Source organism: Oncorhynchus masou, chromosome 20 (genome assembly GCF_036934945.1).
Source record: "Oncorhynchus masou masou isolate Uvic2021 chromosome 20, UVic_Omas_1.1, whole genome shotgun sequence".
Classification (NCBI taxonomy): Eukaryota; Metazoa; Chordata; class Actinopteri; order Salmoniformes; family Salmonidae; genus Oncorhynchus; species Oncorhynchus masou.
In genome coordinates this window covers 29,439,652-29,467,151 of record NC_088231.1, presented here as the reverse complement: position 1 = coordinate 29,467,151, position 27,500 = coordinate 29,439,652, and the positions used below count along the sequence as shown (strand labels likewise).

Below are 27,500 nucleotides of genomic sequence, written 5' to 3'. Positions count from 1 at the left end.
TGTAGGACTTGAAGCAGCAGAATCAGTACCAGGTGTTTGAGCGTCAGCTGGATGAGAGTCGCTGTGCCGTTCTGGAACTACAGAGGGAAAACACTGTACTGAGGTACACACACACACACACACACACACACACACACACACACACACACACACACACACACACACACACACACACACACACACACACACACACACACACACACACCTCTCCTCATCTTATCCCCTTTCTGTCCTCTCTACTCTTCCTCTCTACTCTTCCTCTACTCTTCCTCTCTACACTTCTTCTCTACACTTCTTCTCTACTCTTCTACTCTACTCTTCCTCTCTACTCTACTCTACTCTTCCTCTCTACTCTACTCTACTCTACTCTTCCTCTCTACTCTACCTCTCTACTCTAATCTACTCTTCCTCTCTACTCTACTCTTCCTCTCTACTCTACTCTTCCTCTCTACTCTACTCTTCCTCTCTACTATACTCTACTCTTCCTCTCTACTCCACTCTACTCTTCCTCTCTACTCTACTCTTCCTCTCTACTCTACTCTTCCTCTCTACTCTACTCTACTCTTCCTCTCTACTCTACTCTACTCTACTCTTCCTCTCTACTCTACCTCTCTACTCTAATCTACTCTTCCTCTCTACTCTTCCTCTCTACTCTACTCTACTCTTCCTCTCTACTCTACTCTTCCTCTCTACTCTACTCTTCCTCTCTACTCTACTCTTCCTCTCTACTCTACTCTTCCTCTCTACTATACTCTACTCTTCCTCTCTACTCCACTCTACTCTTCCTCTCTACTCTACTCTTCCTCTCTACTCTACTCTACTCTTCCTCTCTACTATACTCTACTCTTCCTCTCTACTCCACTCTACTCTTCCTCTCTACTCTACTCTACTCTACTCTTCCTCTCTACTCTACTCTTCCTCTCTACTCTTCCTCTCTACTCTACTCTTCCTCTCTACGCTTCCTCTCTACTCTTCCTCTCTACTCTACTCTTCCTCTCTACTCTTCCTCTCTACTCTTCCAGGTCGGGAGAGGAGGCGATGGGAAGAGAAAGAGAGCAGAAGGAGAGAGAGGAGGAAGCCCAACGACTGAGAGTGGAGGTGGACAGACTGAGAGAAGAGGTGGAGAAACTGGAAGAGGCTCAGAAACAACGGGAGGAACAGAGAGAAGAAGAGATGAGAGAAGAGGAGGCGCGAAGAGAGATGGAGGAGAAGAGGAGGGACGAGGAGAAGAGGACGGAGGAGGAGAACAGGAGAGAGGAGGGGAAGAGGAGAGAGGCCGAGGTTGAGGAGAAGAGGAAGGTGGACGAGGAGAAGAGAAGGAAGGCGGAGGAGGAGGAGAAGAGGAGGAAGGAGGAGGAGGAGGAGGAGAGGAGAGAGGAAGTGAAGAAAGAGCACAGGAGAGCGATGCAGAGTCTGGTGTGTGAATACAGCAGCTGTCAGGCAGAGCTACAGACTCGCATAGTGGCCCTGGAGACAGAGTGAGTAACACACTGGAGTGTGGAGCAGGAGGAGAGGGGTGGGGAACGTGTGTTCCCAGCAGGAGGAGAGGGGGGTGGTTAATGTGTGTGTGTGTTCCCAGCAGGAGGAGAGGGGTGGGGTTAATGTGTGTTCCCAGCAGGAGGAGAGGGGTGGGGTTAATGTGTGTTCCCAGGCTGTAGGAGGAGAGGGGTGGGGTTAATGTGTGTGTGTTCCCAGGCTGTAGGAGGAGAGGGGTGGGGTTAATGTGTGTTCCCAGCAGGAGGAGAGGAGTGGGGTTAATGTGTGTGTGTTCCCAGGCTACAGGAGGAGAGGGGTGTGGTTAATGTGTGTGTGTTCCCAGGTTGGAGGAGGAGAGGGGTGTGGTTAATGTGTGTTCCCAGGCTGTAGGAGGAGAGGGGTGGGGTTAATGTGTGTTCCCAGGCTGTAGGAGGAGAGGGGTGGGGTTAATGTGTGTGTGTTCCCAGGCTGTAGGAGGAGAGGGGTGTGGTTAATGTGTGTGTGTTCCCAGGCTGGAGGAGGAGAGGGGTGGGGTTAATGTGTGTTCCCAGGCTGTAGGAGGAGAGGGGTGTGGTTAATGTGTGTTCCCAGGCTGTAGGAGGAGAGGGGTGTGGTTAATGTGTGTGTGTTCCCAGGCTGTAGGAGGAGAGGGGTGGGGTTAATGTGTGTGTGTTCCCAGGCTGTAGGAGGAGAGGGGTGTGGTTAATGTGTGTGTGTTCCCAGGCTGGAGGAGGAGAGGGGTGTGGTTAATGTGTGTTCCCAGCAGGAGGAGAGGGGTGTGGTTAATGTGTGTTCCCAGCAGGAGGAGAGGGGTGGGGTTAATGTGTGTTCCCAGCAGGAGGAGAGGGGTGTGGTTAATGTGTGTTCCCAGGTTGGAGGAGGAGAGGGGTGGGGTTAATGTGTGTTCCCAGCAGGAGGAGAGGGGTGGGGTTAATGTGTGTTCCCAGCAGGAGGAGAGGGGTGGGGTTAATGTGTGTGTGTTCCCAGGCTACGGGAGGAGAGAGGGGTGGGGTTAATGTGTGTTCCCAGGCTGGAGGAGGAGAGGGGTGTGGTTAATGTGTGTGTGTTCCCAGCAGGAGGAGGAGAGGGGTGGGGTTAACGTGTGTGTGTTCCCAGGCTACGGGAGGAGAGGGGTGTGGTTAATGTGTGTGTGTTCCCAGCAGGAGGAGGAGAGGGGTGTGGTTAATGTGTTCCCAGCAGGAGGAGGAGAGGGGTGTGGTTAATGTGTTCCCAGCAGGAGGAGGAGAGGGGTGTGGTTAATGTGTGTTCCCAGCAGGAGGAGGAGAGGGGTGGGGTTAACGTGTGTGTGTTCCCAGGCTACGGGAGGAGAGGGGTGTGGTTAATGTGTGTGTGTTCCCAGCAGGAGGAGGAGAGGGGTGTGGTTAATGTGTTCCCAGCAGGAGGAGGAGAGGGGTGTGGTTAATGTGTTCCCAGCAGGAGGAGGAGAGGGGTGTGGTTAATGTGTGTTCCCAGCAGGAGGAGGAGAGGGGTGTGGTTAATGTGTGTTCCCAGCAGGAGGAGGAGAGGGGTGTGGTTAATGTGTTCCCAGCAGGAGGAGGAGAGGGGTGTGGTTAATGTGTTCCCAGCAGGAGGAGGAGAGGGGTGTGGTTAATGTGTTCCCAGCAGGAGGAGGAGAGGGGTGTGGTTAATGTGTTCCCAGCAGGAGGAGGAGAGGGGTGTGGTTAATGTGTGTGTTCCCAGGCTGTAGGAGGAGAGGGGTGTGGTTAATGTGTGTTCCCAGCAGGAGGAGGAGAGGGGTGTGGTTAACGTGTGTGTGTTCCCAGGCTACGGGAGCGTGAGGAGAGGTGCAGGAGGAGGGAGGTTCCTCTCTGTGATGATCTCCAGATGGGGAGACTACAGGAGAGACTCACTGAGAGGAACCAGCTCATCAAACGCCTGGTGGTAAGAACACACACCTACCCCACACTCACACACCTACCCCCCACACACACCTACCCCCCACACACACCTACCCCCCACCTACCTACCCCACACTCACACACCTACCCCCCACACACACCTACCCCCCACCTACCTACCGCACACACACCTACCCCACACTCACACACCTACCCCCCACACACACCTACCCCCCACCTACCTACCGCACACACACCTACCCCACACTCACACACCTACCCCCCACACACACCTACCCCCCACCTACCTACCCCACACTCACACACCTACCGCACACACACCTACCCCACACTCACACACCTACCGCACACACACCTACCCCACACTCACACACACACACCTACCGCACACACACCTACCCCACACTCACCTACCTACCCCACACACCTACCCCCCACTCACACACCTACCGCACACACACCTACCGCACACACACCTACCCCACACACACACACCTACCACACACACACCTACCCCACACTCACACACCTACCGCACACACACCTACCCCACACTCACACACACACACCTACCCCACACTCACTCACACACCTACCCCACACTCACACACAAACACCTACCCCCCCACCTAACTACCTACCCCACACCTGCCTACCCCACACACCAACACACACACACTTACCACACACACCTACCCCACCTACCTCACACTCACCCACACATCTACCTCACATACACACCTACCTCACACTCACTCACACACACACACCTACCCCACACTCACACACACACCTACCCCACATCACACACCTACCCCCCACACCTACCTACCCAACACCTGCCTACCGCACACACCAACACACACGCACTTACTACACCTAACTCACACTCATACACACACCTACCTCACACTCACTCACTCACACACCTACCTCACTCTCACACCTACCTACCGCACACACACCTACCCCACACTCACTCACACACACACACCTACCCCACACACACACCTACCCCCCACACCTACCTACCCCACACATGCCTACCCCACACACCAACACACACACACTTACCACACCTAACTCACACTCATACACACACCTACCTCACACTCACTCACACATCTACCTCACATACACACCTACCTCACACTCACTCACACACCTACCTTTACACTCACTCACATATCTACCTCACATACACACCTACCTCACACTCACTCACACACCTACCTTTACACTCACTCACACATCTACCTCACACACACACACACCTCACACTCACACCTACCTCACACTCACTCACTCATCTACCTCACACTCACTCACACACCAGTACACACACACTTACCGCACACACTTACTCCACCTACCTCACATTCACTCACACACCTACCCCACACACAACTACCCTACCTACACCACACACATCTACCGCACACAAACCTACCCCACACACACACCTACCCTACACACACCTACCCCACACACATCTACCACACACACGCCTACCCCAAACACATCTACCCCAAACACATCTACCCCACACACACCTACCACACACACCTACTCCCCACTCCTACTCCACACACCTACCCCACTCCTACCCCACACACCTACTGCACACATCTACCCCAAACCTGCCCCACTCCTACCCCCACAAACACCTACCCCACAAAAACCTACCCAACACACACCTACGCCACACACATGTACCACTAACACCTACCACACACCTACCCCACACACATCTACCACACACACACACCTATCACACACACTATCCCACACACACCTACACCACACACTCCTACCCCACATTCCTACCCCACACATCCTACCCCACATTCCTACCCACACACCTACCCCACACACCTAACACACCTACCCCACACACCTACACCACACACACCTACTTCATACTTCTACCCCACACACTCTTACCCCACACTCCTACCCCACACACCTACCCCATTCCTACCCACACACCGAATACACACCTACCCCCCACACCTACCCCACAAAAACCTGCCCCACTCCTACCCCACACACCTAACACACGTACCCCAAACACCTACCCCACTTCTACCCCATACACACCTACCACACACATCTATACCCCACTCCTACCCCCCACACACCTACCCCTCTCCTACCCGCACACCTACCCCCACACTCCTACCCCACACTCTTACCCCACACACCTACCCCACACCTAACCCCACACACCTACCCCACTTCTACACCCCATACCTACCCCATACACACCTATCCCCCACACACAGCTACCTCCCACTCCTACCCCACACACAGCTACCCCCCACTCCTACCCCACTCCAACCCCACTCCTACCCCACACACCTACCCCACTCCTACCACACACACCTACCCCACTCCTACCACACACACCTACCCCACTCCTAACACACACCTACCCCACTTCTACCTCCCATACCTACCCCATATGCACCTACCCCACACCTACCCCCCACACACAGCTACCCCCCACTCCTACCCCACAAACAGCTACCCCCCACTCCTACGCCCCACTCCTACCCCACACACCTACCCCACACCTACCCCCACACACAGCTACCCCCCAATCCTACCCCACACACCTACCCCACTCCTACCCACTCCTACCCCACACACCTACCACACACCTACCCCACACACATCTACCCCCCACTCCTACGCCCCCCCACTCCTACCCCCCACTCCTACCCCACTCCTACCCCCACTCCAACCCCACTCCTACCCCACACTCCTACCCCACTCCTACCCCACTCCTACCCCACTCCTACCCCCCACTCCAACCCCACTCCTACCCCACACACCTACCACACACCTACCCCACACAAATCTACCACACACCTACCCCACACACATCTACCACACACCTACCCAACACACCTACTCTACCTACACCTACCCCACACACATCTACCACACACAAACCTACCCCACACACACACACCTACCCTACACACACCTACCCCACACACATCTACCACACACACGCCTACCCCAAACACATCTACCCCAAACACATCTACCACACACACAACTACCACACACACCTACTCCCCACTCCTACCCCACACTCCTACTCCACACACCTACCCCACACCTACCCCCCACACACAGCTACCCCCCAATCCTACCCCACACACCTACCCCACTCCTACCCACTCCTACCCCACACACCTACCACACACCTACCCCACACACATCTACCCCCCACTCCTACGCCCCACTCCTACCCCCCACTCCTACCCCACTCCTACCCCCCACTCCAACCCCACTCCTACCCCACACTCCTACCCCACTCCTACCCCACATACCTACCCCACTCCTACCCCCACTCCAACCCCACTCCTACCCCACACACCTACCACACACCTACCCCACAAAATCTACCACACACCTACCCCACACACATCTACCACACACCTACCCAACACACCTACTCTACCTACACCTACCCCACACAGATCTACCACACACAAACCTACCCCACACACACACACCTACCCTACACACACCTACCCCACACACATCTACCACACACACGCCTACCCCAAACACATCTACCCCAAACACATCTACCACACACACAACTACCACACACACCTACTCCCCACTCCTACCCCACACTCCTACTCCACACACCTACCCCACACACCTACTGTACACATCTACCCCAAACCTGCCCCACCTCTACCCCCACAAACACCAACCCCACAAAAACCTACCCAACACACACCTACCCCACACACATCTACCACTTACACCTACCACACACCTACCCCACACACATCTACCACACACACACACACACCTACCACACACACTATCTCACACACACCTACACCACACACTCCTTCCCCACACATCCTACCCCACATTCCTACCCACACACACCTACTTCATACTCCTACCCAACACATCTACCCCACACACTCTTACCCCACACTCCTAACCCACACACCTGCCCCATTCCTACCCCCACACCGAACACACACCTACCCCTCAAACACCTACCCCACAAAAACCTGCCCCACTCCTACCCCACACACCTACCCACACACACCTACCCCACTTCTACCCCATACACACATACCCCACACATATATACCCCACTCCTACCCCCCACACACCTACCCCTCTCCTACCCGCACACCTACCCCCACACTCCTACCCCACACCTAACCCCACACACCTACCCCACACACCTACCCCACTTCTACACCCCATACCTACCCCATACACACCTATGCCCCACACACAGCTACCTCCCACTCCTACCCCACACACAGCTACCCCCCACTCCTACCCCACACACCTACCCCACTCCTACCACACACACCTACCCCACTCCTAACACACACCTACCCCACTTTTACCTCCCATACCTACCCCATACGCACCTACCCCACACCTACCCCCCACACACAGCTACCCCCCACTCCTACCCCACAAACAGCTACCCCCCACTCCTACGCCCCACTCCTACCCCACACACCTACCCCACACTCCGACCCCCACTCCTACCCCACACACCTACCCCACACACCTACCCACTCCTACCTCCCACTCCAACCCCACTCCTACCCCACACACCTACCACACTCCGACCCCACCCTCCTACCCCCCACTCCAACCCCACTCCTACCCCACACACCTACCACACACCTACCCCACACACATCTACCACACACACACCTACCACACACACTGCCCCACACACACCTACACCCCACATTCCTACCCCACACACTCCTACCCCACATTCCTACCCACACACCTAACACACACCTACCCCACACACATACCCCCCTCCTACCCCGACCTACCCTACACACACCTACCCCCTACCTACCCCACACACAACTACCCCACTCCTACCCCACACACACCTAAAACACCTACCCCACACTCCTACCCCACACACTCTTACCCCACACACCTACCCCATTCCTACCCCTCAAACACCTACCCCACAAAAACCTACCCCACACACCTAACCCACACACGCCTAACACACCTACCCCACACACACCTAACCCACACATCTATACCCCACACCTACCCCACACACACCTACCCCTCTCCTACCCGCACACCTACCCCCACAATCCTACCCCACTCCTACCCCATACTCTTACCCCACACACCTACCCCACACACCTACCCCAAACACCTACCCCACTCCTAACCCCACACACCTACCCCACTCTACCCCCATACCTATCCCATACACACAGCGACCCCCACTCCTACCCCACACACAGCTACCCCCCACTCCTACCCCACTCCAACCCCACACATCTACCCCACTTCTACCCCCATACCTACCCCATACACACCTATCCCTACCTACCCCCACAAACAGCTACCCCCTACTCCTACCCCACAAACAGCTACCCCCCAGTCCTACCCCCCACGCCTACCCCCCCACTCCTACCCCACTCCTACCCCACACACCTACCCCACTCCTACCCCACACACCTATCCCATTCCTACCCCCCACTCCTACCCCACACACCTACCCCACTCCTACCCCACACCTACCCCAGTCCTACCCCACACACCTACCCCACTCCTACCTCCCACACCTACCCCACTCCTACCCCACTCCTACCCCACTGCTACCCCACTCCTACCCCCCACACCTACCCCACACTGCTACCCCACTCCTACCCCACTCCTACCACACACACCTGATGTCTCATTGTTTCTCCAGGAGGAACGACATCAGCTGCAGTTTCATCCTCCGGTTGCCGGGGACAACGGAACCCTCAGGCTCCATGACAACAGGCCACACCCCGGGATCGTTACACCATCTATGAGGGTGACACACACACTCCTCTGTTGTCTTTGTGTTTTACTGTGTTGTATTGGTGGGATTAACTAGTGTTTCACTGTGTTGTATTGGTGGGATTAATTAGTGTTTTACTGTGTTGTATTGGTGGGATTAACTAGTGTTATATTGGTGGGATTATCTAGCGTTGTATTGGTGGGATTATCTAGTGTTGTATTGGTGGGATTAACTAGTTATACACTATGTTGTATTGGTGGGATTAACTAGTTTTGTATCTAGTGGGATTAACTAGTGTTGTATTGGTGGGATTAACTAGTGTTGTATTGGTAGGATTAACTAGTGTTGTATTGGTGGGATTATCTAGCGTTGTATTGGTGGGATTATCTAGTGTTGTATTGGTGGGATTAACTAGTTATACACTATGTTGTATTGGTGGGATTAACTAGTGTTGTATTGTGGGATTAACTAGTGTTGTATTGGTAGGATTAACTAGTGTTGTATTGGTGGGATTAACTAGTGTTTCACTGTGTTGTATTGGTGGGATTAATTAGTGTTTTACTGTGTTGTATTGGTGGGATTAACTAGTGTTGTATTGGTGGGATTAACTAGTGTTGTATTGGTGGGATTAACTAGTGTTGTATTGGTAGGATTAAATAGTGTTTAACTGTGCACTATTGGTGGGATTAACTAGGGTTGTATTGGTGGGATTAACTAGTTATTCACTATGTTGTATTGGTGGGATTAACTAGTGTTTTACTGTGTTGTATTGGTGGGATTAACTAGTGTTGTATTTGTGGGATTAACTAGTGTTTCACCGTGTTGTATTGGTGGGATTAACTAGTGTTTCACTGTGTTGTATTGGTGGGATTAACTAGTGTTGTATTGGTGGGAATATCTAGTGTTGTATTGGTAGGATTAACTAGTGTTTCACTGTGTTGTATTGGTGGGATTAACTAGTGTTTCACTGTGTTGTATTGGTGGGATTAACTAGTGTTGTATTGGTGGGATTATCTAGTGTTGTATTGGTAGGATTAACTAGTGTTTCACTGTGTTGTATTGGTGGGATTAACTAGTGTTTCACCGTGTTGTATTGGTGGGATTAACTAGTGTTGTATTGGTGGGATTAACTAGTGTTGTATTGGTGGGATTAACTAGTGTTTCACTGTGTTGTATTGGTGGGATTAACTAGTGTTTCACTGTGTTGTTTTGGTGGGATTAACTAGTGTTGTATTGGTGGGATTAACTAGTGTTTCACTGTGTTGTATTGGTGGGATTAACTAGGGTTGTATTGGTGGGATTAACTAGTGTTTCACTGTGTTGTATTGGTGGGATTAACTAGTGTTTCACTGTGTTGTATTGGTGGGATTAACTAGTGTTGTATTGGTGGGATTAACTAGTGTTTCACTGTGTTGTATTGGTGGGATTAACTAGTGTTGTATTGGTGGGATTAACTAGTGTTTCACTGTGTTGTATTGGTGGGATTAACTAGTGTTTCACTGTGTTGTATTGATGGGATTAACTAGTGTTTCACTGTGTTGTATTGGTGGGATTAATTAGTGTTGTATTGGTGGGATTAACTAGTGTTTCACTGTGTTGTATTGGTGGGATTAACTAGTGTTGTATTGGTGGGATTAACTAGGGTTGTATTGGTGGGATTAACTAGTGTTGTATTGGTGGGATTAACTAGTGTTTCACTGTGTTGTATTGGTGGGATTAACTAGTGTTTAACTGTATTGTATTGGTTGGATTAACTAGGGTTGTATTGGTGGGATTAACTAGTGTTTCACTGTGTTGTATTGGTGGGATTAACTAGTGTTGTGTTTGTGGGATTATCTAGTGTTTTACTGTGTTGTATTGGTGGGATTAACTAGTGTTGTATTGGTGGGATTAACTAGTGTTTTACTGTGTTGTATTGGTGGGATTAACTAGTGTTGTATTGGTGGGATTAACTAGTGTTTCACCGTGTTGTATTGGTGGGATTAACTAGTGTTTCACTGTGTTGTATTGGTGGGATTAACTAGTGTTGTATTGGTGGGATTAACTAGTGTTTCACTGTGTTGTATTGGTGGGATTAACTAGTGTTTAACTGTATTGTATTGGTTGGATTAACTAGGGTTGTATTGGTGGGATTAACTAGTGTTTCACTGTGTTGTATTGGTGGGATTAACTAGTGTTGTGTTTGTGGGATTATCTAGTGTTTTACTGTGTTGTATTGGTGGGATTAACTAGTGTTGTATTGGTGGGATTAACTAGTGTTTTACTGTGTTGTATTGGTGGGATTAACTAGTGTTGTATTGGTGGGATTAACTAGTGTTTCACCGTGTTGTATTGGTGGGATTAACTAGTGTTTCACTGTGTTGTATTGGTGGGATTAACTAGTGTTGTGTTTGTGGGATTAACTAGTGTTTTACTGTGTTGTATTGGTGGGATTAACTAGTGTTGTATTGGCGGGATTAACTAGTGTTTCACTGTGTTGTATTGGTGGGATTAACTAGTGTTGTATTGGTGGGATTAACTAGTGTTTCACTGTGTTGTATGAATGTTGTCGTCATGACGTTGTGTTTCAGAGGAAGCGTGTGGAGGAGTCTCCGCCCCGCATCACCAGCGTTCCAAACCTCAGCGCCTACGAGAGGAGCGTCCCCCTCCCCACGACACCCCCTCCCCCTGCCTCCCCCAACATCCCTCCCCCTCCTCAACTCTGCCCTACGCCTCCTCCTCTCTCCCCCGTTCCTCCCCCTCCCTCCCCCGTACTCCCAGGTCTCCCAGTTTGGATCCCAGCGGTCGCGGCCCTCTCTCTCGTACCCCCACTCCTCTCCCCCTGCTCCCACCACCCCCTCCCCCTCTGTCCATCCTCCCTCCCCGAGCCTCGACACGGGATTCGACACGTCACCTCACCCTCGCAGGAGCTCCGCCCACACCTGAACAGCCAGTCAACCAGGTAACAGATACTGTATCTATGGAAACAGCACAGCCAATAGCGCTGTCTGTGTTCCTTCACAAAGCCCAATGTCCTTCTCTGTCTGTCTAAGAATATCATCCCATAGTTGTCTGTCTCCTTCTGTATTTCTGTCTGTCTCTCTCTGTCTGTCTGTCTGACTCTCTGTCTGTTTGTCTCTCTGTCTGTCTAAGAATATCATCCCATAGTTGTCTGTCTCCTTCTGTATTTCTGTCTGTCTCTCTCTCTCTGTCTGTCTGTCTGTCTGTATGTCTCTGTCTGTCTGTCTGTCTGTCTCCTTCTGTATTTCTGTCTGTCTCTCTATCTCTGTCTCTGTCTGTCTGTCTAAGAATATCATCCCATAGTTGTCTGTCTCCTTCTGTATTTGTCTGTCTGTCTGTTTGTCTCTCTGTCTCTGTCTGTCTGATTTCTGTCTGTCTCTGTCTGTCTGACTCTGTCTGTCTGTCTGTTCTGTCTGTTTGTCTCTGTCTGTCTAAGAATATCATCCCATAGTTGTCTGTCTCCTTCTGTATTTCTGTCTGTCTCTCTCTCTCTGTCTGTCTGACTCTCTGTCTGTCTGTCTGACTCTCTGTCTGTCTGACTCTGTCTGTCTGACTCTCTGTCTGTCTGACTGACTCTCTGTCTGTTTGTCTCTCTGTCTGTCTAAGAATATCATCCCATAGTTGTCTGTCTCCTTCTGTATTTCTGTCTGTCTCTCTCTCTCTGTCTGTCTGACTCTCTGTCTGTCTGTCTGACTCTCTGTCTGTCTGACTCTCTGTCTGTTTGTCTCTCTGTCTGTCTCTTTCTGTCTGTCTGACTCTCTGTCTGTTTGTCTCTCTGTCTCTCTCTTTCTGTCTGTCTGACTCTCTGTCTGTTTGTCTCTCTGTCTGTCTGTTTCTTTCTGTCTGTCTCTTTCTGTCTGTCGATTTCTGTCTGTCTGTCTGTTTGTTTCTCTGTCTGTCTCTTTCTGTCTGTCTGTCTGTCTGTCTGTCCCCCAGCAGTCTAAAATGTGCTTCCTGTGTTCCCAGGAGCCCATATTTGGAGCAGAGGGGGAGTGGCCAGGGGGCAGAGGGGCGGGACCCTCAGAGGCAGGATTGGTACACAAAGTACTTCTCCTTCTGAACACACACACACACATACACACACACAGGTGACCTCTACACACCTGTACAACACACTCAGCTTTAAACAAACACCTGACAGACCAAAACGATGCTTGTTCAATGCAAATGTCTTGTATTATAATCTATAATGTGGAATAAAGTATTTTATTTATATCTAATCTGCTGTCTGTGGTTTGTTGTTGTATCAGCTTCAGATACTGGAGGGGGGCTGTTTCCCGAACCAGGTGACTGGGGGGCTGTTTCCCGAACCAGGATGAATGAGTTAACCAGGTGACTGGGGGGCTGTTTCCCTGAACCAGGTGACTGGGGGGCTGTTTCCCTGAACCAGGTGACTGGGGGGCTGTTTCCCTGAACCAGGTGACTGGGGGGCTGTTTCCCTGAACCAGGTGACTGGGGGGCTGTTTCCCTGAACCAGGTGACTGGGGGGCTGTTTCCCTGAACCAGGTGACTGGGGGGCTGTTTCCCTGAACCAGGTGACTGGGGGGCTGTTTCCCGAACCAGGATGAATGAGTTAACCAGGTGACTGGGGGGCTGTTTCCCGAACCAGGATGAATGAGTTAACCAGGTGACTGGGGGGCTGTTTCCCGAACCAGGATGAATGAGTTAACCAGGTGACTGGGGGCTGTTTCCCTGAACCAGGTGACTGGGGGCTGTTTCCTGAACCAGGTGACTGGGGGCTGTTTCCCTGAACCAGGATGAATGAGTTAACCAGGTGACTGGGGGCTGTTTCCCCAAACCAGGTGACTGGGGGCTGTTTCCCTGAACCAGGATGAATGAGTTAACCAGGTGGCTGGGGGCTGTTTCCCTGAACCAGGTGACTGGGGGCTGTTTCCCTGAACCAGGTGACTGGGGGCTGTTTCCCGAACCAGGTGACTGGGGGCTGTTTCCTGAACCAGGTGACTGGGGGCTGTTTCCTGAACCAGGTGACTGGGGGCTGTTTCCTGAACCAGGTGACTGGGGGCTGTTTCCTGAACCAGGTGACTGGGGGCTGTTTCCCCGAACCAGGTGACTGGGGGCTGTTTCCCTGAACCAGGTGACTGGGGGCTGTTTCCCTGAACCAGGTGACTGGGGGCTGTTTCCCGAACCAGGATGTATGAGTTAACCAGGTGACTGGGGGGCTGTTCCCTGAACCAGGTGACTGGGGGCTGTTTCCCGAACCAGGATGAATGAGTTAACCAGGTGACTGGGGGCTGTTTCCCTGAACCAGGTGACTGGGGGCTGTTTCCCTGAACCAGGATGAATGAGTTAACCAGGTGACTGGGGGCTGTTTCCTGAACCAGGTGACTGGGGGCTGTTTCCTGAACCAGGTGACTGGGGGCTGTTTCCTGAACCAGGTGACTGGGGGCTGTTTCCTGAACCAGGTGACTGGGGGCTGTTTCCCTGAACCAGGATGAATGAGTTAACCAGGTGACTGGGGGCTGTTTCCCTGAACCAGGATGAATGAGTTAACCAGGTGACTGGGGGCTGTTTCCCTGAACCAGGATGAATGAGTTAACCAGGTGACTGGGGGCTGTTTCCCTGAACCAGGTGACTGGGGGCTGTTTCCGAACCAGGATGAATGAGTTAACCAGGGGACTGGGGGGCTGTTTCCTGAACCAGGATGAATGAGTTAACCTAGGTGACTGGGGGCTGTTTCCCTGAACCAGGTGACTGGGGGGCTGTTTCCCTGAACCAGGATGAATGAGTTAACCAGGTGACTGGGGGCTGTTTCCCTGAACCAGGTGACTGGGGGCTGTTTCCCGAACCAGGATGAATGAGTTAACCAGGTGACTGGGGGCTGTTTCCTGAACCAGGTGACTGGGGGCTGTTTCCTGAACCAGGTGACTGGGGGCTGTTTCCCTGAACCAGGTGACTGGGGGCTGTTTCCCTGAACCAGGATGAATGAGTTAACCAGGTGACTGGGGGCTGTTTCCCTGAACCAGGATGAATGAGTTAACCAGGGACTGGGGGCTGTTTCCCTGAACCAGGTGACTGGGGGCTGTTTCCCTGAACCAGGATGAATGAGTTAACCAGGTGACTGGGGGCTGTTTCCCTGAACCAGGTGACTGGGGGCTGTTTCCCTGAACCAGGATGAATGAGTTAACCAGGTGACTGGGGGCTGTTTCCTGAACCAGGATGAATGAGTTAACCAGGTGACTGGGGGCTGTTTCCCTGAACCAGGTGACTGGGGGCTGTTTCCCGAACCAGGATGAATGAGTTAACCAGGTGACTGGGGGCTGTTTCCCTGAACCAGGATGAATGAGTTAACCAGGTGACTGGGGGCTGTTTCCCTGAACCAGGTGACTGGGGGCTGTTTCCCTGAACCAGGATGAATGAGTTAACCAGGTGACTGGGGGCTGTTTCCTGAACCAGGATGAATGAGTTAACCAGGTGACTGGGGGCTGTTTCCCTGAACCAGGATGAATGAGTTAACCAGGTGACTGGGGGCTGTTTCCCTGAACCAGGATGAATGAGTTAACCAGGTGACTGGGGGGCTGTTTCTCTGAACCAGGTGACTGGGGGGCTGTTTCCCTGAACCAGGTGACTGGGGGGCTGTTTCCCTGAACCAGGATGAATGAGTTAACCAGGTGACTGGGGGGCTGTTTCCCGAACCAGGATGAATGAGTTAACCAGGTGACTGGGGGGCTGTTTCCCGAACCAGGATGAATGAGTTAACCAGGTGAGAGGGCCGAGTATAGCCCACAAAGATCTCTGCCACGGCACAACCCAAGGGGGGGGGGGGGCGCCAACCCAGACAGGAAGATCACATCAGTGAATCAAAACACTCAGGTGACGCACCCCTTCCAGGGACGGCATGAGAGAGCCCCAGTAAGCCAGTGACTCAGCCCCTTTAATAGGTTTAGAGGCAGAGAATCCCAGTGGAAAGAGGGGAACCGGCCAGGCAGAGACAGCAAGGGCAGTTCGTTGCTCCAGAGCCTTTCCGTTCCCCTTCACACTCCTGGGCCAGACTACACTCAATCATATGACCCACTGAAGAGATGAGTCTTCAGTAAAGACTTAAAGGTTGAGACTGAGTTTGCGTCTCTGACATGGGTAGGCAGACCGTTCCATAAAAATGGAGCTCTATAGGAGAAAGCCCTGCCTCCAGCTGTTTGTTTGGAAATTCTAGGGACAATTATATACTCCTCTGAAAACTGGTCATCTCTGTATACCCGTCGCAAGACCCACTGGTTGATGCTTATTTATAAAACCCTCTTAGGCCTCACTCCCCCCGATCTGAGATATCTACTGCAGCCCTCATCCTCCACATACAACACCCGTTCTGCCAGTCACATTCTGTTAAACGTCCCCAAAGCACACATCCCTGGGTCGCTCATCTTCTCAGTTCACTGCAGCGAGGAACGAGTTGCTACCATGTTGTTTATCATGTTGTGTTGCTACCATGTTGTTGTCATGTTGTTACCATGTTGTTGTCATGTTGTGCTGTTACCATGTTGTCCTGTTGTGCTGCTACCATGTTGTCATTTCTACCATGTTGTTGTCATGTTGTTACCATGTTGTCCTGTTGTGTTGCTACCATGCTGTTACATTGCTGTCATGTGCTGCTACCATGTTGTTTTCATGTTGTGTTGCTACCATGTTGTTGTACTGTTGTGTTGTTACCATGTTGTTGACACATTGCTACCATGTTGTTGTCCTGTTGTGTTGCTACCATGTTGTTGTCATGTTGTGTTGCTACCATGTTGTTGTCCTGTTGTGTTGTTACTATGTTGTTGACACATTGCTACCATGTTGTTGTCCTGTTGTGTTGCTACCATGTTGTTGTCCTATTGTGTTGCTACCATGTTGTTGTACTACTGTGTTGCTACCATGTTGTTGTCCTGTTGTGTTGTTACCATGTTGTTGACACATTGCTACCATGTTGTTGTCCTGTTGTGTTGCTACCATGTTGTTGTCCTGTTGTGTTGCTACCATGTTGTCCTATTGTGTTGCTACCATGTTGTTGTACTACTGTGTTGCTACCATGTTGTTGTCCTGTTGTGTTGTTACCATGTTGTTGACACATTGCTACCATGTTGTTGTCCTGTTGTGTTGCTACCATGTTGTTGTCCTACTGTGTTGCTACCATGTTGTTGTCCTACTGTGTTGCTACCATGTTGTTGTCATGTGCTGTCGTGATGTGTGTTTTGTCCTATATTTATTTTAATCACCCGTAGGAGGTCTTCTGCCTTCTGGTAGGCCGTCATTGTAAATAATAATTTGTTTTTAACTGACTAGTTAAATAAAGGTTAAATTAAAAAAAAGTGAAAGCCATCCTCTCTTGGGGAATGCTGCTTTTTAGTTAGCTTTGTGACAGTATAAAAACATTATTTCAGATTGAATTTATTCTCCTCAATTAAGTTGTAAAAATAGGATGGTGGAGTAGCAGTGAGGACTGTCTCTCCAAGTCAGAAGACTTCCAGTTTGGTGTGGCGCCATTTCCGTTCCACTTTTCTGGAAGCTTCAAGGGCTCGGGTATTTTCTTGTCGTCAGGGAGCTAGTTTATTGTGACAACTGTTTTGTTTTTAGCGGTGAGCATTGAGGCTATTATGTTCAGATCTGCAGTTAGGTGGGTAACAGATTTCTGTACTCTGACGTCCTTGTCGAGGCGGAAAAAATAAAAAAATCAGACACTAAAACTTTTTGGACATTGTTTCTATTCAACGTTTAATAACGAAACCCCTTTTTAATTTTAGAATACAAAGCCATTACAGTCTTGTGGGTTTATAAATATTGTTCACAAGAAGAGTTCACCTACAAAAAATGTTACGACTGGATCCAACACAGTACTATAGCCTACTGCTAGGGCTAACCACTTAGCATCCTGCTAAAGCCACTTAGCTTCCTGCTAAAGCCACTTGGCTTCCTGCTAAAGCCACTTGGCATCCTGCTAAAGCCACTTAGCTTCCTGCTAAAGCCACTTGGCTTCCTGCTAAAGCCACTTGGCATCCTGCTAAAGCCACTTGGCATCCTGCTAAAGCCACTTGGCATCCTGCTAAAGCCACTTAGCTTCCTGCTAAAGCCACTTGGCTTCCTGCTAAAGCCACTTGGCATCCTGCTAAAGCCACTTGGCATCCTGCTAAAGCCACTTGGCATCCTGCTAAAGCCACTTGGCATCCTGCTAAAGCCACTTGGCATCCTGCTAAAGCCACTTGGCATCCTGCTAACCACTTAGCATCCCGCTAACCACTTAGCATCCCGCTAACCACTTAGCATCCCGCTAACCACTTAGCATCCCGCTAACCACTTAGCATCCCGCTAACCACTTAGCATCCTGCTAACCACTTGGCATCCTGCTAACCGCTTGGCAGTACACACACACTCCCTTTCTCATTGGAACAGGCCACAGTTGTACAGTATGTCAGAGGCAGATCGGAAGGTGAGGACATCGTCGTGGAAACGCTGCAGGTCCAACCGGGCCTGCTTGACGCCCCGCCCCCCTCGACTCTTATAGGTTATAGTCAGCAGCTTGGAGCTCAGGTAGTGGAGCCACAACACATTGGAGTGGGGCTGGTAGTCACCCCACTTGTTACTGTAGGAGAGAGAGAGACAGGTTAGAGACAGAGAGACAGACAGGTTACCACCCACACCCTCCGATAACCACCCACACCAACGTACCCGTTCTCCATGGTAACCCCCCACCCCAACGTACCCACTTCTCCCACTTAGTCTCATGAGTCTGTAGATGTCAATCTGCAGGTCTCCATGGTAACCCCCCCACCCCAACGTACCCGTTCTCCTGTCTCATGAGTCTGTAGATGTCAAACTGCAGGTCTCCATGGTAACCCCCCACCCCATTGGACGTACCCGTTCTCCTGTCTCATGAGTCTGTAGATGTCAAACTGCAGGTCTCCATGGTAACCCCCCACCCCAACGTACCCGTTCTCCTGTCTCATGAGTCTGTAGATGTCAAACTGCAGGTCTCCATGGTAACCCCCACCCCAACGTACCCGTTCTCCTGTCTCATGAGTCTGTAGATGTCAAACTGCAGGTCTCCATGGTAACCCCCCACCCCAACGTACCCGTTCTCCTGTCTCATGAGTCTGTAGATGTCAAACTGCAGGTCTCCATGGTAACCCCCACCCCAACGTACCCGTTCTCCTGTCTCATGAGTCTGTAGATGTCAAACTGCAGGTCTCCATGGTAACCCCCCACCCCAACGTACCCGTTCTCCTGTCTCATGAGTCTGTAGATGTCAAACTGCAGGTCTCCATGGTAACCCCCCACCCCAACGTACCCGTTCTCCTGTCTCATGAGTCTGTAGATGTCAAACTGCAGGTCTCCATGGTAACCCCCACCCCAACGTACCCGTTCTCCTGTCTCATGAGTCTGTAGATGTCAAACTGCAGGTCTCCATGGTAACCCCCACCCCAACGTACCCGTTCTCCTGTCTCATGAGTCTGTAGATGTCAAACTGCAGGTCTCCATGGTAACCCCCACCCCAACGTACCCGTTCTCCTGTCTCATGAGTCTGTAGATGTCAAACTGCAGGTCTCCATGGTAACCCCCCACCCCAACGTACCCGTTCTCCTGTCTCATGAGTCTGTAGATGTCAAACTGCAGGTCTCCATGGTAACCCCCACCCCAACATACCCGTTCTCCTGTCTCATGAGTCTGTAGATGTCAAACTGCAGGTCTCCATGGTAACCCCCACCCCAACGTACCCGTTCTCCTGTCTCATGAGTCTGTAGATGTCAAACTGCAGGTCTCCATGGTAACCCCCACCCCAACGTACCCGTTCTCCTGTCTCATGAGTCTGTAGATGTCAAACTGCAGGTCTCCATGGTAACCCCCACCCCAACGTACCCGTTCTCCTGTCTCATGAGTCTGTAGATGTCAAACTGCAGGTCTCCATGGTAACCCCCCACCCCAACGTACCCGTTCTCCTGTCTCATGAGTCTGTAGATGTCAAACTGCAGGTCTCCATGGCCCTGGAACAACTCCTCATCCTCTGAGATGTCACAGGACACGGTGAGACCATCTACACACACACACACACACACACACACACACACACACACACACACACACACACACACAGTGGTACAGAGAGAGACAGAGCCAGAGAGACAGAGACAGCCAGAGAGAGACACACACAGAGCCAGAGAGAGACACACAGAGACAGAGAGACAGAGAGAGAGAGACAGACAGGAGAGACAGAGAGACAGACAGAGAGGGACTGACCTATCTCGAGCCTGGAGAGGGAGTAGTCGATGATGCGTACGCTCACCCCCCTGGTCTCTAAGGAATGGTTTGTCCCATTGAGGAGGAAACTCCCCTCCTTCTCCTTAGTGGACTGGACCAATACATTACCCCAGTGGAGGTCTCTGAGGACAGAACAACAGGTTACTAACACACACAGACAGGTGTTACCAGACAGACAGACAGGTTAGACAGAGAGACAGACAGGTGTTACCAGATAGACAGACAGACAGGTGTTACCAGACAGACAGACAGGTTAGACAGACAGGTGTTACCAGACAGACAGACAGACAGGTTAGACAGACAGACAGGTGTTAACAGACAGACAAACAGACAGGTTAGACAGACAGACAGACAGACAGGTTAGACAGACAGACAGACAGACAGGTTAGACAGACAGACAGGTTAGACAGACCTGTGTTCAAAGCAGAGCTCCTGTTCAGCCACAGCCAGAGCAGCAGTCACCTGATGGAGGATACTCTTAGCCACCATCACCGACGCCAGCTGGAGAGGAGAGAGGAGGGAGAGGAGAGGGGAGGAGAGAGAGAGGAGGGGAGGGAGTAGAGGAGGGGAGAGAGAGAGAGAGGGAGAGGGAGGAGGGAGGAGGAGGGAGGAGGAGAGCAGGGAGGAGACAAACAGGAGGAGGAGGGAGGGAGAGACAGACAGACAGAGGGAGGAGGGGAGGAGACAGACAGGGAGGAGGGGAGGGAGACAGACAGGTTAGAGGACCTGGGTTCAAAGCAGGGAGCTCCTGTTCAGCCAGAGCCAGAGAGGAGTCACCTGATGGAGGATACTCTTAGGGGGAGGGGAGGGGAGAGGGAGGGAGCTGGGAGAGGAGGAGGGAGAGGAGAGAGGGAGGAGGGGGAGGAGGAGAGAGAGAGGAGGGGAGGAGAGGGAGGAGGAGGGAGGAGAGGGGAGGGAGGAGAGGAGGGGAGGGGAGAGAGGGAGGGGATGGGCGAGAGGGAGAGGAGAGGGGAGGAGGAGAGAGGGACAGAAAAGGAGGGAGGAGATAGGAGAGGAGAGAGAGGAGGATGGGAGGAGAGAAAGGAGGGAGGAGGAGAGAAAGGAGAGGAGGAGGAGAGGAGGAGGAGAGAGGAGAGGGAGAAGAGGAGGGGGGGAGAGAAGAGGAAGGGAGGGGAGTTTCGGTATGTTCATAAACATATCACAAGACCAAACACCCGATCAGATATACTGTAGAGAACCAAACAGAACCAGGTCTCCTCACCTGTCCATTGCTGTTCTCCAGGTCTCCTCACCTGTCCATTACTGTTCTCCAGGTCTCCTCACCTGTCCATTACTTGTCTCCAGGTCTCCTCACCTGTCCATTACTTGTCTCCAGGTCTCCTCACCTGTCCATTACTGTTCTCCAGGTCTCCTCACCTGTCCATTACTTGTCTCCAGGTCTCCTCACCTGTCCATTACTTGTCTCCAGGTCTCCTCACCTGTCCATTACTGTTCTCCAGGTCTCCTCACCTGTCCATTACTACTGTCCATGTCTCCTCTCACCCTGTCCATTACTGTCTCCAGGTCTCCTCACCTGTCCATTACTGTTCTCCAGGTCTCCTCACCTGTCCATTACTGTTCTCCAGGTCTCCTCACCTGTCCATTACTGTTCTCCAGGTCTCCTCACCTGTCCATTACTTGTCTCCAGGTCTCCTCACCTGTCCATTACTGTTCTCCAGGTCTCCTCACCTGTCCATTACTTGTCTCCAGGTCTCCTCACCTGTCCATTGCTGTCCATTACTGTTCTCCAGGTCTCCTCACCTGTCCATTACTGTTCTCCAGGTCTCCTCACCTGTCCATTACTGTTCTCCAGGTCTCCTCACCTGTCCATTACTGTTCTCCAGGTCTCCAGGTCTCCTCACCTGTCCATTACTGTTCTCCAGGTCTCCTCACCTGTCCTCTGTTCTCCACTCCTCACCTGTCCATTGCTGTCCATTACTGTTCTCCAGGTCTCCTCACCTGTCCATTACTGTTCTCCAGGTCTCCTCACCTGTCCATTACTGTTCTCCAGGTCTCCTCACCTGTCCATTACTGTTCTCCAGGTCTCCTCACCTGTCCATTACTGTTCTCCAGGTCTCCTCACCTGTCCATTACTGTTCTCCAGGTCTCCTCACCTGTCCATTACTGTTCTCCAGGTCTCCTCACCTGTCCATTACTGTTCTCCAGGTCTCCTCACCTGTCCATTACTGTTCTCACACTGTTCTCCAGGTCTCCTCACCTGTCCATTGCTGTTCTCCAGGTCTCCTCACCTGTCCATTACTGTTCTCCAGGTCTCCTCACCTGTCCATTACTGTTCTCCAGGTCTCCTCACCTGTCCATTACTGTTCTCCAGGTCTCCTCACCTGTCCATTACTGTTCTCCAGGTCTCCTCACCTGTCCATTACTGTTCTCCAGGTCTCCTCACCTGTCCATTACTGTTCTCCAGGTCTCCTCACCTGTCCATTACTGTTCTCCAGGTCTCCTCACCTGTCCATTACTGTTCTCCAGGTCTCCTCACCTGTCCATTACTGTTCTCCAGGTCTCCTCACCTGTCCATTACTGTTCTCCACCTGTCCATTACTGTTCTCCAGGTCTCCTCACCTGTCCATTACTGTTCTCCAGGTCTCCTCACCTGTCCATTACTGTTCTCCAGGTCTCCTCACCTGTCCATTACTGTTCTCCACTCCTCACCTGTCCATTACTGTTCTCCAGGTCACTGCCTCCAAACTCAACTCCAGGATCAGAAACAGCTGCTCGTCATTGAAGAAATCTGAGAGAATGAAACAGACGGAGGCTAAATTAGTCAATGAGGTTTATTCACGAGGACGCTGGTCTGTTGTACGGCTCCTTACTCCTTACATTCACACACAAACAGTAGGTATCCTAACACACTGTCCTGCTACCCAGCCGACAAAGATTAGGGGAGTCCGTGAGAATCACTCCTCCCTCAAGACAGGGAGACCCTGGGACGTGCTCTCAGTGGCCCCCAGCCAAGGTCGGCACCGAATCAGACTGTTTAAAGATACTATAATACAGATATATTGTTTTACACTCTGACCAAAAACTACACTCACGGATATATAATTCTACTGACTAAAACCACCATCACTTTCATGTATAATTCTACTGACTAAAACCACCATCACTTTCATGATAATTCTACTGACTAAAACCACACACATCATTAGAATAATGATTCTAATCAATGTCATCATGATTCTAATCAATGTCATCATGATTCTAATCAATTTTATCATGATTCTCATCAATTTCATCATGATTCTAATCAATTTCATCATGATGCTAATCAATTTCATCATGATGCTAATCAATTTCATCATGATGCTAATCAATTTCATCATGATGCTAATCAATTTCATACAATCGTATGGTTTCAGGGTGGAATATTCTAATAATTCATATGAACATATAAAATCCCATTAACACTGGGGTATTGTGATGTCATCCTGGGGTATTGTTTGTAGATTAACCCAGAATAAGGATGTAAAGAAATAAATGTGGAAAAGGGGGAGTGGTCTGTATAACCATACCAGAGCTAGCCAGCTCCCAGACTGAAGGGGATCAGATAGAGCTAGCCAGCTCCCAGACTGAAGGGGATCGGATAGAGCTAGCCAGCTCCCAGACTGAAGGGGATCAGATAGAGCTAGCCAGCTCCCAGACTGAAGGGGATCGGATAGAGCTAGCCAGCTCCCAGTCTGAAGGGGATCAGACAGAGCTAGCCAGCTCCCAGACGCATGGGGATCAGACAGAGCGAGCCAGCTCCCAGACTGAAGGGGATGAGACAGAGCTAGCCAGCTCCCAGACCGAAGGGGATCAAATAGAGCTAGCCAGCCAGCTCCCAGACTGAAGGGGATCAGACAGAGCTAGCCAGCTCCCAGACTGAAGGGGATCAGACAGAGCTAGCCAGCTCCCAGACTGAAGGGGATCGGATAGAGCTAGCCAGCTCCCAGACTGAAGGGGATCAGATAGAGCTAGCCAGCTCCCAGACTGAAGGGGATCAGACAGAGCTAGCCAGCTCCCAGACGCATGGGGATCAGACAGAGCTAGCCAGCTCCCAGCCTGAAGGGGATCAGACAGAGCTAGCTAGCTCCCAGACTGAAGGGGATCAGACAGAGCTAGCCAGCTCCCAGACCGAAGGGGATCAAATAGAGCTAGCCAGCCAGCTCCCAGACTGAAGGGGATCAGACAGAGCTAGCCAGCTCCCAGACTGAAGGGGATCAGACAGAGCTAGCCAGCTCCCAGACTGAAGGAGATCAGACAGAGCTAGCCAGCTCCCAGACTGAAGGGGATCAGACAGAGCTAGCCAGCTCCCAGACGCATGGGGATCAGACAGAGCTAGCCAGCTCCCAGACTGAAGGGGATCAAATAGAGCTAGCTAGCCAGCTCCCAGACCGAAGGGGATCAAATAGAGCTAGCTAGCCAGCTCCCAGACCGAAGGGGATCAAATAGAGCTAGCTAGCCAGCTCCCAGACCGAAGGGGATCAAATAGAGCTAGCTAGCCAGCTCCCAGACCGAAGGGGATCAAATAGAGCGGCGAGCCAGCTCCCAGACCGAAGGGGATCGGATAGAGCTAGCCAGCTCCCAGACTGAAGGGGATCAGACAGAGCTAGCCAGCTCCCAGACTGAAGGGGATCAGACAGAGCTAGCCAGCTCCCAGACTGAAGGGGGTCAGACAGAGCTAGCCAGCTCCCAGACTGAAGGGGTCAGACAGAGCTAGCCAGCTCCCAGTCTGAAGGGGATCCGATAGAGCGAGCCAGCTCCCAGACTGAAGGGGATCAGACAGAGCTAGCCAGCTCCCAGACTGAAGGGGATCAGACAGAGCTAGCCAGCTCCCAGACTGAAGGGGATCAGACAGAGCTAGCCAGCTCCCAGACTGAAGGGGATCGGATAGAGCTAGCCAGCTCCCAGACTGAAGGGGATCAGACAGAGCTAGCCAGCTCCCAGCCTGAAGGGGATCAGACAGAGCTAGCTAGCTCCCAGACTGAAGGGGATCAGACAGAGCTAGCCAGCTCCCAGACCGAAGGGGATCAAATAGAGCTAGCCAGCCAGCTCCCAGACTGAAGGGGATCAGACAGAGCCAGCCAGCTCCCAGACTGAAGGGGATCAGACAGAGCTAGCCAGCTCCCAGACTGAAGGGGATCAGACAGAGCTAGCCAGCTCCCAGACTGAAGGGGATCAGACAGAGCTAGCCAGCTCCCAGACTGAAGGAGATCAGACAGAGCTAGCCAGCTCCCAGACTGAAGGGGATCAGACAGAGCTAGCCAGCTCCCAGACTGAAGGGGATCAGACAGAGCTAGCCAGCTCCCAGACGCATGGGGATCAGACAGAGCTAGCCAGCTCCCAGACTGAAGGGGATCAAATAGAGCTAGCTAGCCAGCTCCCAGACCGAAGGGGATCAAATAGAGCTAGCTAGCCAGCTCCCAGACCGAAGGGGATCAAATAGAGCTAGCTAGCCAGCTCCCAGACCGAAGGGGATCAAATAGAGCTAGCTAGCCAGCTCCCAGACCGAAGGGATCAAATAGAGCGGCGAGCCAGCTCCCAGACCGAAGGGGGATCGGATAGAGCTAGCCAGCTCCCAGACTGAAGGGGATCAGACAGAGCTAGCCAGCTCCCAGACTGAAGGGGATCAGACAGAGCTAGCCAGCTCCCAGACTGAAGGGGATCAGACAGAGCTAGCCAGCTCCCAGACCGAAGGGGATCAGACAGAGCTAGCCAGCTCCCAGACTGAAGGGGATCAGATAGAGCTAGCCAGCTCCCAGACCGAAGGGGATCGGATAGAGCTAGCCAGCTCCCAGCCTGAAGGGGATCGGATAAAGCTAGCCAGCTCCCCAGCCTGAAGGGGATCAGACAGAGCTAGCCAGCTCCCAGACTGAAGGGGATCAGATAGAGCTAGCCAGCTCCCAGACGGATGGGGATCAGACAGAGCTAGCCAGCTCCCAGACTGAAGGGGATCAAATAGAGCTAGCCAGCTCCCAGACCTGAAGGGGATCAAATAGAGCTAGCCAGCTCCCCAGCCTGAAGGGGATCAGATAGAGCTAGCCAGCTCCCAGACTGAAGGGGATCAGATAGAGCTAGCCAGCTCCCAGACTGAAGGGGATCGGATAGAGCTAGCCAGCTCCCAGCCTGAAGGGGATCAGATAGAGCTAGCCAGCTCCCAGACTGAAGGGGATCGGACAGAGCTAGCCAGCTCCCAGACCGAAGGGGATCGGATAGAGCTAGCCAGCTCCCCAGCCTGAAGGGGATCGGATAGAGCTAGCCAGCTCCCAGTCTGAAGGGGATCAGATAGAGCGAGCCAGCTCCCAGACTGAAGGGGATCGGATAGAGCTAGCCAGCTCCCCAGCCTGAAGGGGATCAGATAGAGCTAGCCAGCTCCCAGACTGAAGGGGATCAGATAGAGCGAGCCAGCTCCCAGACTGAAGGGGATCGGATAGAGCTAGCCAGCTCCCAGACTGAAGGGGATCAGATAGAGCGAGCCAGCTCCCAGACTGAAGGGGATCGGATAGAGCTAGCCAGCTCCCCAGCCTGAAGGGGATCAGATCGAGCCAGCTCCCAGACTGAAGGGGATCGGATAGAGCTAGCCAGCTCCCCAGCCTGAAGGGGATCAGATAGAGCTAGCCAGCTCCCAGACTGAAGGGGATCAGATAGAGCGAGCCAGCTCCCAGACTGAAGGGGATCGGATAGAGCTAGCCAGCTCCCAGACTGAAGGGGATCAGATAGAGCGAGCCAGCTCCCAGACTGAAGGGGATCGGATAGAGCTAGCCAGCTCCCAGACTGAAGGGGATCAGATAGAGCGAGCCAGCTCCCAGACTGAAGGGGATCGGATAGAGCTAGCCAGCTCCCAGACTGAAGGGGATCAGATAGAGCTAGCCAGCTCCCAGACCGAAGGGGATCAGACAGAGCGAGCCAGCTCCCAGACCGAAGGGGATCAGACAGAGCGAGCCAGCTCCCAGACCGAAGGGGATCAGACAGAGCTAGCCAGCTCCCAGACTGAAGGGGATCAGACAGAGCTAGCCAGCTCCCAGACTGAAGGGGATCAGACAGAGCTAGCCAGCTCCCAGACCGAAGGGGATCGGATA

At 52.2% G+C, this 27,500-nt stretch overlaps 2 protein-coding genes across 2 annotated transcripts in view; one reads left to right on the top strand and one right to left on the bottom strand.

Moving 5' to 3' along the window:
* Window positions 1-13,391, top strand: part of LOC135507232 (protein FAM184B-like) — a 61,092-nt gene extending 47,701 nt beyond the window's left edge. The window contains 8 exon segments of the mRNA XM_064926824.1: window positions 6-103; window positions 1,023-1,478; window positions 3,261-3,378; window positions 9,103-9,210; window positions 11,748-11,859; window positions 11,862-12,010; window positions 12,012-12,118; window positions 13,144-13,391. Of these exon segments, the coding sequence (XP_064782896.1) occupies window positions 6-103; window positions 1,023-1,478; window positions 3,261-3,378; window positions 9,103-9,210; window positions 11,748-11,859; window positions 11,862-12,010; window positions 12,012-12,118; window positions 13,144-13,237 (1,242 nt within the window). The 3' untranslated portion in view covers window positions 13,238-13,391.
* Window positions 13,392-17,885: 4,494 nt separating this feature from the next.
* Window positions 17,886-27,500, bottom strand: part of LOC135506623 (serine/threonine-protein kinase haspin-like) — a 52,072-nt gene continuing 42,457 nt past the window's right edge. Inside the window, 6 exon segments of the mRNA XM_064925946.1 lie at window positions 17,886-18,751; window positions 20,098-20,200; window positions 20,404-20,546; window positions 20,837-20,925; window positions 23,095-23,135; window positions 23,138-23,173. Coding sequence (XP_064782018.1) covers window positions 18,550-18,751; window positions 20,098-20,200; window positions 20,404-20,546; window positions 20,837-20,925; window positions 23,095-23,135; window positions 23,138-23,173 — 614 coding nt within the window. The 3' untranslated portion in view covers window positions 17,886-18,549.